Genomic DNA, 13,003 nt, shown 5'->3' with positions numbered 1-13,003 from the left:
TTGAAATAACCTATCAGATTATTTTTTAATAATGAAGATAAAGATAAAAATGAAAATAATAATAATTAATTTTGAAAAGATTCATTCAAAATTTCATAACCTTTTTATGAGCTTAAGAAGTTTCTAAAGTAATATAATGATATTTAAATAATCTGTTATTCATTTGACATTTAAAATCACTCTATAGGTATGTTAGTTTAATTTTTTAAGTTTAAGTTTTAGATAGTATAACAATATAATAAGAGTTGATTACTTATAGCTAATATAAATTGAAATAAAAAACATTAATTTAATACTATAATATAAAAAACATTTAAGTAAAACAATTACAAAAATTAGTGAAGAATTGCATATACGTATTTAACAATGTTACAATATCGGCGCTAAACACATACGGAACTCTTAATATTTCTTTAGAAAAAAAAACTTCTAATTATTTTGGTCATTTACTTAATTTACAACAACATAGCACAGAATAGATAAAACCACATTTTTTAAAAGCTTGATAAACGATATGATCCGTGATAAAAAAAAAAAAAAAAAAGAGTTAAAAGTTATTACTTTACTAAATTATACTTTAAAAGTCTATTATTATTAATTTTTATAAGTTCATAATCGAAATTTGAAAATGATAACCATTTAAATAAATTGCTTTATTAAATTTATTAGATATCCTTATCATTTACATAGTGATTAATTTACCATTTACCACTAAATTCCCCACTAAAATACCACTAAATAATAATTTTGAAAAAAAAAATTTGACTTGTTTAAATAGTATTTATTTATTTCTCGATTTATAAGTGGTAAAATATTTTTATGTTTTGAACTCGTTAAAAAAAAGTTTATTTTGCAACCCTGATAACTACAATTATTATAAAATGTAAAAAACTAAGTATTCTTCAATTAATGATATTTATTTGCATTATAATATAAAAATAATTAATCCATTCTAAGGTGGATTAATATAAATATATAAAAATTCATGTTTTAATATAGTTTAATTAATATAGTGATAATTTACCGTATTTTTTTTTTTATTCAAACAATTAAAAACTATTTAAACATGTTTTTATTTTTTAAACATATTTTTATTAATCCTGAATAATAATAATAAAGACTATTTATATGGTATTAAAAGCATTACACTCAAACTCTAGACAATATATCATTATATATTATATATTACTATTTTAACTATGGGAAATTCACTAGAAATAAACATTTCCAAAATGAACAGTTTTAATTTTTAAGATATCCACTTATGAAAATCAACTAATTGATCTTTGAAAATGTTTGACAATACGTATATTTTTCAAAATAACAATAAATTAATGCTCATTCTATTTAAATTTAAGTTAGGAAAATTGTTTTTGTATTTTATTTTCTATATATTAAATAATGACAAAGCAAAGAAAAGTGTACGATTTAGTGATAAATTAACTATTTTCACTATACTTAAAATACAATTTATAATTTTTTTCACAAATAATTATTTTAGTATATGCGTATTTCGAGGACTAAGTCACTCCATTTTTTAAAAATTTAGATATCTTTTTGTATAATATATATTTCAAGAACAGTAAAGTAAAATTTATTTTCTAAAATAATTTTGATTTTACTGCATTTGTGAAAACTACTACTAACCATGCAAATTTAAATAAAATACATTATAATATATTATTAAAACAAATTCACATCAAACTATTTTATATTAATAATTTTAATAATTTCTGAATTTTAATCAACATTGTTGTTAACTACGCTAAGTTTCAACTATATTATATTAAATTTATTATTTTAATTTTGAATAAATTTTGACTGCACACATTTTTTTAGGAGTTTGAATTTTTAATATTATATTATAAGTTCGGCAAAAAAAAAGTAGTTATTTCTATTTTTAATAATTTAAATCCATTTAATTTTTCAATATCAATTTATTCTCATTTAAATTTAGATGAGTAATAACATGCAGCCTTACATAACAATTTTTTCCATTACTACAAATAAATTTATGTATTACAATTTGGTGTTATGTTAACCTATTCAAATTAACTTGACTAAAAAATCAACTTCCTGTCAAATTGTATGAATTAACATATGTATCTTTTGTTAAAAATAAACCTAATCAGTGAAAATACTATAAAATTAAAAATTAAAAAATCTATATTTCTATATTATATATACATAAGTAAAGGTAAAAACATTATAAATAATTTTATACAGAGTGTTCAGTTAGTAAGGAAACAGGTCAATTGTTATAAACAATGATAATAATAGAAATCCGTTTCTTACTTACTGTACATTCTATATAATTTTAGCAATAGTTACAGAAAATTTAATAAAAAAAAAACATAAAATTCTTATTAAACAGTTTTTACCTTGGGTTTCAAACAAATTAACTGACTTATTAAGAATTAAACAAACTCGACTAATATATTATTTTAGTTCACGAATATTATTTGTACATTACTTTGCCAAAGATCATATAATGGATTGAATATTGATAAATTAGTACAAAGGTCAATCTCATTTCAAAATTGAGTCTCATGATACTCAATTTAGATTAAGATTAAGTTTTTTTTATTAACTAACTAATTTCACTGATTTTTCATTAAAAAGTTAATACAATGTAATGATAACCATTAGACGTAATGGTGTTAAGAAACATTTGACATAGTGTAATGATAATAAACACTTGAATTTTAACACTATTGATGGCTTAGGGCATAAAGGTCTTAGAAGACAGAATAGTAACTATTTATATAGTAGTTATGAACTACCAGTTCGCTTGACAAATGGTATTAATGTAAGTGAACCATTTCATTATTAAAAAATCAAGTTCTCCAAAGTAATAAAAACATTTTGCAAAAGCACAGAAAATTAAAAAAATATTAAGTCATGTGATGTCAAAAAATAAATAAATTATTAATAAAATTATTATCTCTATAATTAATAATTTGTTTTCCTAGGGAACAGAAATAATTAAAAATGACTTTTTGTCAAGCATTAAAGTTGTAAATGAAAATTTTTTTTAATATGTAATATATACAGGAATGTAGATTAATTGAGTTGTTTAAAAACAGAGAAATTGTTCGGAAACAAAAAACTACACAATATTAACTCTTCTTCTTCCTCGCCTTAATCCCAACTACTTGGGGTCGGCCACCCTTATCCTAAACTTCCACTTGACACGATCTCCCACATCATCTACGCTCACATCAGCTGTCCTCAAATCGCATTCAATAACATCCTTGCATCTCCTTTTTGGTCTTCCTCTACCTCTTCTTCCTTTAACATTCATTTCAATAACTGTTTTTACAGCTTCCAATTCTTCTCTCCTCATAACATGACCAAGCCATCTAAGTCTATTTTCTCTCATCTTATCCACAATTGACGCTACACCTATACTCCTTCTTATAATGCTCGTTCCTTATTCTATCTTTTCTAGTCACTCCACTCATCCATCTAAGCATTCTCATCTCTGCTACACTCATTCTCTGATCTACTTTCTTATCAACCGCCCAACACTCTGAGCCATACATCATAGCTGGCCTTAATACAGTCTTGTAAAATTTATCTTTCAACCTCATTGGAATTCTTTTATCCCATAAGACACCTGACGCTTCTCTCCACTTCAACCACCCGCTCTTAATTCTGTGACTTATATCCTTGTCAATACCACCACTCTTTTACACAACTGACTACACAATATTAACTTTTAATTAAAAAAGTCTACATGCCGATCCTGTTTGGCAAACTTTTTTAAATAGATATCATTTACAATTTAGAATTATAAAATCAAATTACTATATATTCCAAGTTATTTTATACAAAACCGTTCATACATAATAATTGTTTTATTCCTTAAATAATATTTAGTATTATTAATTTATTTAATATTCATAAATAAGACTAACGGAAATATTACAGAATTATTTTGATAAACATTTAAATCCAAACATAAAATTATACAGAGCAGAAATTTTATGGAGGCTTTCAAGTCTATTAAAAAGACATATCGGCAGTAAAATTGCACCTGCTACTCCTAAGGGTTGATACTGTAATTTTTAAGGAAAATGGAGTACATCTTTCAAAATAGGCTTTAGAACGGGTAATATTTCAATGCAAAAATGATAACGATCTAACGTATACATACAAAAAACATGATCGTTTAAGAATTGTGAATTATAATAACTAAATTTTTAATAACAAGTTTTTATTTTAATAATCACGTGGAAAATAATCATATACTTATTTTATTGCTACTAAAAATTATATTATATCTAAAATTAATATTAAATATTGTATTTAATATTCAATCATATGAAAATAATTAGATAACGTAATTTAAATACTTCAAATATAGCTACCATTAAAATTTGTAATAAATAAATAAGATATAAGAAAACTTGGAATCCTACAACATTATTAGCAATTTAAATAGTATTTTATTTTAAAACACGTTATTGGGAAAGTGAATCTATTCTAATATGTGTAATTTGTATTTTATTATATTTAACATAATTCAAAAGTTATCTTATATTATTATCCAGTAATGTTATCGCAAATAACCTTTTTTTTATTTTAGAACATATTAAAAATTTGTTAGTAGGTATATGCTGTATGACCGCGTATATCCCTCCAAAATACCACTGATTATATCAATGATTTATTTAGATATTTCAAAAAATCTTTCGTGGCTCCCTAGGTTAAGGAATATGTACCAAGACGTGAAATATAAAAAAAATAACTAATTTGTTTTCCAACATAATACATACCTATTAAATTTATATATGCAATGTGTTCATATTTATTTTCAATTAAAATTTGCAAATATCTTTATTTTATTCGAAATAAAATTATTTAAACAAAAAAAAAAGAAATTAGTTTTTGAGCTTTTAAACCATTTTTACATCAATTTTGGCGACTTCCTAATTTCAATTAAATAAATTCCTATATCTCTGTTATATTGTGATAGTTTTTTTTTAATTATTTTTATTTCATAGTGTTTAATCTAAAATATAATTCTAATAATAGAATAGCGAGTGCTATTGTACATAATTGTTTTATCAAAAGACCGTAAATGAATAGATCAATTATTTTTTCATCAGATTCGAGAGAAATAACTATAATAAATTATATAAGAATTTTTGGTTGGAAAAATATTCAGATGTGTTTAATGTAACGTGATAACTATTTTTAATTTTTAAGAAAAAGTTTCATTATTATTAAAATAAGGGAGAAAACTGATTATTAACAATAACAGGTTTAGTCGCTATTTATGAATGTTATATAAAATTTCTATTTACCCAAATGATATTGAACCTATTAGACCAATCGCCTCACTAAGTCATACATAAGCGAACCAAAAGGGGGGTTTCATTTCGACCTACCCACATGGTTACTTCAAAAATACAATTCAATTATTATACGTCAAGGATTAAGTGTTAAATTTATGCCGCCAAAAATACTTTGATTTAATTGTTTAGAATTATATTATATTGACGACAGTACAAATTATAAAATCGTGCCAAAAATGTTCATTTTTCAGTAGGCGACAGAAAAGGTGAAAAAAACTCTCAACGCCTCAGAAGACAATAAAAACGGTTAAACTATATGTTGATCGTCGTGAAAATTGTTAAAAAAAACGACAACCTCAAATATTTTTAAAATTTTTTTACTATTCTGATTTTTTTTACTATGGTGCAGTAATAGTATAAAATATCTTCAAATAAACAAAAAATCAAGAACATTGCATCAATATCTGTAGAAATATAACTATTGTTAATCACTAATTCATTGGTTTAACACAAATGAATAAATTTAAAAAAATCTGTTACTAATAAAATTAAAATTTTATAATGTAACAAAAAATTATAAAGAATTTTTCAAACATACGATTGTAGACATTGATCGAAAAAATAATTTCTTTAACAGCTACCTATCTAAATGTATAAAAATAGTATTGATAAAACAATATATGAAGACAATAATTTAAAATTAAAATATAATATTAAATAATTATTTAATTTGTATTTAATTATAATTAATACCGAATACAAATTGGTATCAGTTTTACTTCTTGGACTTGATAAGTAAAAATAGAAAATTAATATTATCATTACAGACAGCATTTTTAAATAGGGCAATGAAAATAATAGATAAGATAGACAAGGTAAAACTAAACTACTTAAATGCATAAAAATACAATAAAACAAATCGTATTTGATTTATTTCAATGTTTTAATTAAGGATTTATTAACTACTGACATCAATTATTAGAATCCATATCCTGAATACTGATTAAGAAATCTATCCTTAAGTACTATAAAATGCATCTTTTTTTTATAAAACCAACAGAATAATATTATGTTGGTTAATACTATAGACTGGAATGTCAAAAAGAACATACATGATGGATCGTTGATTGTATTTAAATATAACATCTGTACATAATAACATAATAATAAAAAATTGAGATAGTATCTTGTAGCAAATCAAAGTCAACTCTACAGTGATGTTTTCCCAACTCAATAATAAATTTACAATAAAAATTTTTCAAAATCTTTTCAACTAAATTTTAAAATTATAAAAATTTTAATATTAAGGAGAAATAAATTATATTGGGTTAGATCAAGTTTATAATTTAATTAAAAACCTAAGAAACATGTTTGAAAAGAATACCTAGGGAATCTATTTTAAAATTGTTATTTGTATAAATATCAATAATAATTGAACTGGTGTATGCTTATCATTGAAAAACAAACATTCACATTTGTTTACTGAAAAATAATAAAAACGTACATAAGGTCATAAATTATCTTTTTTAGTAATTATCAAATTATATCTATATATTTTCTTTTTTCTATTGACCTATTACCTATTTAGGTTGTATGAAAGTATAATTATTCAATACAATAAAGTACCAATGGAAGTAAAAAAAGTGTCATCACAAAAAACGATATCGTAAAATACTCAATAATTAGGTGTGTAATTACAGTATAAAAATTATTTTAATTGCATTATTTGAGTCAAATGTATTTTTTGTCATTGTTTTAAGTATAAATTATAAAGTATTTATAGCATGGTGTTAATTATACTTAGCTATCATTGTACAGCGTTGTAGAACAAAACGCTTGAATAACTATTGCTAATGTAATTCACGAGTAGGTTTACTCAATGATACGATTATCATGTGGGCGATATGAATATATTAATATCTATTTTTAAACTGAAGGTTCTACATCGAAAAAAAAAACCTGAACAGTTTCGTACTTAAACATTATCATAAATAAAACTGTATAATTCACTGAAATTAACTAAATTTTACTTCAATAAGAAAATTGTATACTTGATTAGATTTCAAATTTTAAAGTAAACACGTTCCTTTAAATTATTACTTTTAATTGTTAATCAATAGAAAATTATTCACTCTACCAATGGCGATATTTTTTCATAAGTTATTTTATTAAAACATAATTTAATCACTGTTAAATTCCAACAAATATAATTCCCAAGCATAAAGCCCACATTTGAAGGATTAACTGTACTGTTTTCCTATCAGATGTTATAAACACGTCTCTAATTGAATCATTTAATTATTAGTCATTATATATTACTAATTTTCTGATAAATATAGAAGAGTCGCACATAGAATTATTATAGTAAACAGACAATAAATATAGTGTCTATAATAGTTCACAGCAAAAATAAAACAGAAATAAAACTGTATGATTAAGTATCATATTTATTATTATTTTAAAAATTCATAATCACCAACGCGAAACTTTTTTCTTAAACCTTAAAAAAGTAGTTTCCATAAAATATTTAATTAGTAAATTAAAATGATTACGCTATTATTATGTTTGAACTGTGAAAAGATTTTTCCAAGCCGAGACCTATGGGTTATACCCAACTATACAAAATAGACAAATACTGATTTGAAGTTGATATATCAAAACAATGGAAATATATTTGCTCACGAAATACTCTTAAGTGCAAATATAGATATCGACTATTTGTAGGCTAAATGGTGTAGGCAACATTTCAGTAAAAATGTTCAGTGCGGCTAATTTGAAGTTTATATAAGTTTCATTTGTTTTTCAAGGAAAAACAAAATTTATTGATAAAAATGTCGCTTACGTCAATTAGCCAGCAATCAGTCAATATGTTGATATTCTATTCTTAAAATTTAAATATTTTAATATTTTCAGACAATTATGTTTACATTCAGTTTGTTTGGATTGCAAATTAATCATTAGCATTTACATGACACATATGATTATATATCACGTACCTATACACTATTAAACTTATGACAGATTACATTCCGTTATGTAAAATGAAATAATCAAGCTAGTTTAAAACTTTTCGTACTAGGATTTTGTATTCCATTAAATTTAACTACCGGAGAAGTATATAATCTAAAAAATGCTGCAGTAAAAATATGAGTAATAACAAAATAATAAGAACAATTTAATAGTTATAAAATGTTTATAAACTTGAATAAAAGTATTAGTTTTTAATGAAACACAACTGTAACATGAATAATTATAATTGAACTATGAACCTTTTATTGTTCATCGAGTTAGATAATAATTAGTGTTGTTGGTTAGATATCTCACTTGCATGAAAGTTTCTAAATTTGTTTGGGATTTTAATCTACATAAGATATATTATTTTTACAAGAGAATACAGGATAAGAGAAAAATTTCTTATAAAATTTGTCGATGAATACAAATATCTCAAAACCGGTAAAATTAATTAGTTATAGCTAATAAAATTTGCTAAAAACTCGAGTGGTTATAGGAATTAATAGAGTATAAACAGATAGCAGATGTTATACAGAAACTAATAAAAAATATTTTTTTGGCAAACCGGTTTGATTTTACATGTTATTTATAGTTTACACAGGTATTTTAAAACTGTTCAATTGGTAAAAATTTTTAAGTATATTTAAAAACGAAATACGAATATTGTATGAAATAACACTAAAAATCGTTACAAGCAAGAGTTATTTTTAGATTTAAGTGTAGTTACAGTATTAAGTATTTCTAGTGGACATTCATGACTCATTATTGAATAGCTACACCGAATTTAAAAATTCTGTTAAAAATAAAACCGAGTTCAACAAATCGAAAACAATCGGATCCAATGGATTTTTCGTTGTTTGACAGATTACTACTTGGACCGGTTTCACTAATATGTCGCATATTACATATACTTCTTTTACAGATTTGACGACGTCGTAACAGCGACTGTGACAGCATTTGGAGGGGCGACCGGCTGAATAAAACCGTGAAAAACGCACATAATTACATACACACATTCGTCGTTGTGCAGTAGTGTATGTGTAAAAGCGCGATTCGTTATCGCAACAGCTGATTGGTCGATTACATAAAAATTGACATAAGAATATATAAATAATTGACAATGAAATGAATATCGGTGAAAAATAAAATAATTAAAAAAAATATCAATTAGCGATAGCAGTTATCACGGATGTTTTTGTATTGTATTTTCATAGTCACGAATACCAACTAATTCTGTTAATAATTTCAAATTTTATCGACACACTACCTGCAGAAGTGGTGTCCGACGGTAATGCTGCTCGCGTCATCGGTTCGTCTTCGTCTTCAACGGCTGGGACGAGTGGTGGTGACGTGACGTTGCAATAACCGTCGAGGCTTTTGCTGTTGTCCGCGGTCAAAGTTGGTGGGACGCTTTTTCGGCCTAGCCACGGAAAACACCACTGGCCAAAACACAGTTTCATAAAGGTAGCCACCGTATCCGGCAGGCAAACATGCCTCGGCCAGTACTTAGGATAGTGAACAAATAATTTGTAAGAGATTTATTTCAAACAATAAAATAAAGTAACAATCAAATCTTTTGGGAGAAAAAAAAAAGTTTTATATGATAAATTATTATTATTTTTTTTTGTTAATACTAACGATGTGCACACGTGTGCGTTAAGTCTACAGCATGTTACACAAAAAGCGCGCACTCGTATTAAATTAATCACGAATACACATATACAAATAACACACAAATTCACACACCCACAACACGATAGAACGATCAAAGTGACCACGACTAACGCGGCATGCGATACCGGTCCGACTGGCGGTGTGCTGTGCGCGGACGACCGAAAACTTTGGTCGGCAAGAGCAGCGCTACTAGTCCGCAGCTAGACGTTGGCTCGCCGGCTGAGTTTCATCTGCTTCCTTCTCATCGTCGAACGTGTTACACTAACGTTTTCACTTTTCCCGCGCATAACAATGATGGTACCTATATGTTTATATCGACATAGAACACTTCATGTCCATTGTTTTTTTACATTCTAACAGAAAACTTTTTTGTTACATTAGTCAGCCACTGGCGTAACTATGGAAGGGGATTGGGATGTCATATCCCCGCTATGACAAAAACAATTAAATGGTGAATATACGATATTTTGCGTTTGTCGGGGAAGTGAAAAATGTTCTTATTTGTTTACATATTCTCATCAATATTAAATCCTAATTACGTCACTGTGGTCAGTCACTAACGCCGTTATTCATTTCATACAGTGAATTGTAATAATACTTCATGTAATGTAATAAGAAATATTTTAATTTATAACTTGTCGAATTTATTTGTTTGCTCCGTTTGAAAATTTTAACATTTAAAGCTCCTTTACAGCAATTTAATAAATTACATTTTAAACGTATAATAAGTCATTCATCTCAAAACATCATATTTTAGATAACGGTTGGGTTTTATAATCACCGCCTAATTAAAATACTACTACCTAATTATAAACCGTATTAGGAAAGAACCTATAAAAAATTTAATTTTCACATTTAAAAATAGATTAATAAAGATGATAACTCAATATCAAGAGATATTAACTGTACAAGGTTAAAAAAATAATTAGGATTTTTATGAAACAAAGTAGAAATCTAATAGTGGTTAAAAATCATACAACGGAACTCGTATTCATTTGGGAATAGGTTTATTCACTAATTATTAATTACTGTCTAAAATAAAACCTAGTATTAAATTATGTTAATCAAAAGATTTCATTTTTGTAACAAGCTACAACATTTGTTAAAAATTCAATCTAAAGACATTTTGACACGATCAATACCTTTTTCTTTTTTCGGTATTGTATTACCTTAAATTTTTTGAGGGTTTAAAGAATACAGTTTTTTAAGCACCATTAATATTGAAAAAAAAACCCAACTTATGAAGAATGTGGCATAGATTAATATGTGACAGTTATTAACATCACTATAATGAAATACTTTAATGCAATTAAACACTACAAAAGTTAAAACATTTTTTTTAAAGAGAGTTGTATTTAATACCTTTTTAAATTTTTAAAAAACAAAGTAAAATTTTTTTATAATATTTATTAATTACATAAGCTATGATTTAAGATAAATATGACGGTGTAATATTTTCCGGAATAATTTCAAAAGTTATATTAAAAAGCAACTTTTTATACAATTGCTATTAAGAATCACCCTTAAGGTTGGTAGGTAAAGGATACAATTCTCAAAAAATATATACCTAAATTGACACATTTAAGGTAATAATGAAAAATTAACAATTTTTGATTCGTTGATTTTTCAAATAGTTATTGTAAGTTTATTTTATTGTATTAGTAAACTAATCCAATTAAATAATTCGGGTGGCTTCATTGAGTGTTTTCCCCCAATACTGTCATTCATGAAATTTTAAATAAATTTTTCATAATAATTTCTTGTTTTACGACATATGTATAGATTGTAATTTTCTATTAAAAAAAAAAAGTTATGGCAGTTTTAAGTAAAAAAAAAACCAAGCACAGAGAGGCTGAGTCACAGTTGGGATAAGTATAAATTATGTCTAACTGTGATTAACATCATGATGATAATCACGTATTAGTTATTTACTAATAGTGTAATGTTATAAAAAAACGTTTTAATGGAAATCTGTTAAATATCATAATAATATGTATATTTTGAATTTGTAAATACAAAATGTTTTAAAATTTCACTAAAATATTTATGGCTTTTAATATTCATTTAAAGAATTTTGTTTGTAAAAATTGTTAAAAACTTTACTATGACGGCACATTTTTCATAATAGACAATCGTTGATAATTGTTCATAAAGTTTCATGTTATCAGTTATTCCAAATTATTTTCAAAAATTAAGTAGAAACAAAAATTGTTAACATGGATTTTTATAAAAATCAAACCAGAAAAGCAAGCTCATTATCTCAATTAAATTTTATTAAAATTTTATTTGGATCATAAATTAAAAAAAAAGTTATAACGATTTTAAAATGCAGAAAACGTTTAAATATTTCAGTTTTTGCAGTAGGGTAATTTGAAATATTTTTCAAAATTTTAGCTGATAGGTTTATCTAAATTAACAAAATCGGTGTAGTGACAGTTACAGACACAAAAATAAAACACTTCATGGTAAAACCTTGTCTCCTCAATTTCGCATTGAAACTAAAAATTATCAAAATTTACCGACTTATAAATTTAAATTTTTGTGGCATTTCTTCCATTTACAGAGAACGAAGGAATTTTTTTAATAATAGGACTGATAACTTCAACAAAATATGATATAGTGATCTTTTGACGTATCGTTGAGCAAAATCGGTATACTGGTCAAAGTATTTTAATGTACAGACAAAAAAAGACAATAAAAAAAACCCAGCACAGGGGGGTCGCGGCACAGTGGTGACGTGGTATAGATGGATTAAGTATAATGATATCTGACAGTGATTAAAATCACTATCAAAAAAAAACGCTTCGATGCAAATCTTTAGATAGTGTTTAATTTTAAAAAATTGGTGGACTATTCCAAAAGCTACATTATCTGCTAGTTCATTATTAATATCCTAATTAAGATAAAGTATGTAGAATGAAAAAGGGATTATTAAAAAATATTATTTCTCATAAAAAAATAATGTTGATCCATACACTTTTCAATATGTCATAGCATTATAAAGTTAAAAATGT

The 13,003-nt window shown here is 25.0% G+C and overlaps 2 protein-coding genes across 4 annotated transcripts in view; both read right to left on the bottom strand.

Annotated features, from left to right (window-relative positions):
• The window catches only part of LOC126896169 (uncharacterized), a 180,822-nt gene extending 173,564 nt beyond the window's left edge, over positions 1–7,258 (bottom strand). Inside the window, exon 1 of the mRNA XM_050668716.1 lies at positions 7,249–7,258. The gene's annotated coding sequence lies outside the window, so the exon portion shown is untranslated. The remainder of the gene's footprint in view (positions 1–7,248) is intronic.
• The window catches only part of LOC126896143 (cGMP-dependent protein kinase, isozyme 2 forms cD4/T1/T3A/T3B), a 79,495-nt gene that overhangs the window by 48,728 nt on the left and 17,764 nt on the right, over positions 1–13,003 (bottom strand). The window contains exon 1 of one of the 3 annotated variants that reach the window (XM_050668643.1): positions 9,583–10,196. The exons of the other annotated variants lie outside the window; for them this stretch is intronic. Coding sequence (XP_050524600.1) covers positions 9,583–9,775 — 193 coding nt within the window. The 5' untranslated portion in view covers positions 9,776–10,196. Of the gene's footprint in view, positions 1–9,582; positions 10,197–13,003 lie in introns of those variants that run through there. 3 annotated transcript variants of the gene reach the window in all.

This window comes from Daktulosphaira vitifoliae, unplaced genomic scaffold, assembly GCF_025091365.1.
Source record: "Daktulosphaira vitifoliae isolate Bord-2020 unplaced genomic scaffold, ASM2509136v1 Scaffold_1, whole genome shotgun sequence".
In the NCBI taxonomy this organism is placed as follows: Eukaryota; Metazoa; Arthropoda; class Insecta; order Hemiptera; family Phylloxeridae; genus Daktulosphaira; species Daktulosphaira vitifoliae.
Note: the sequence above shows the minus strand (reverse complement) of the source record. Positions and strands in the feature narration are given on the sequence as shown.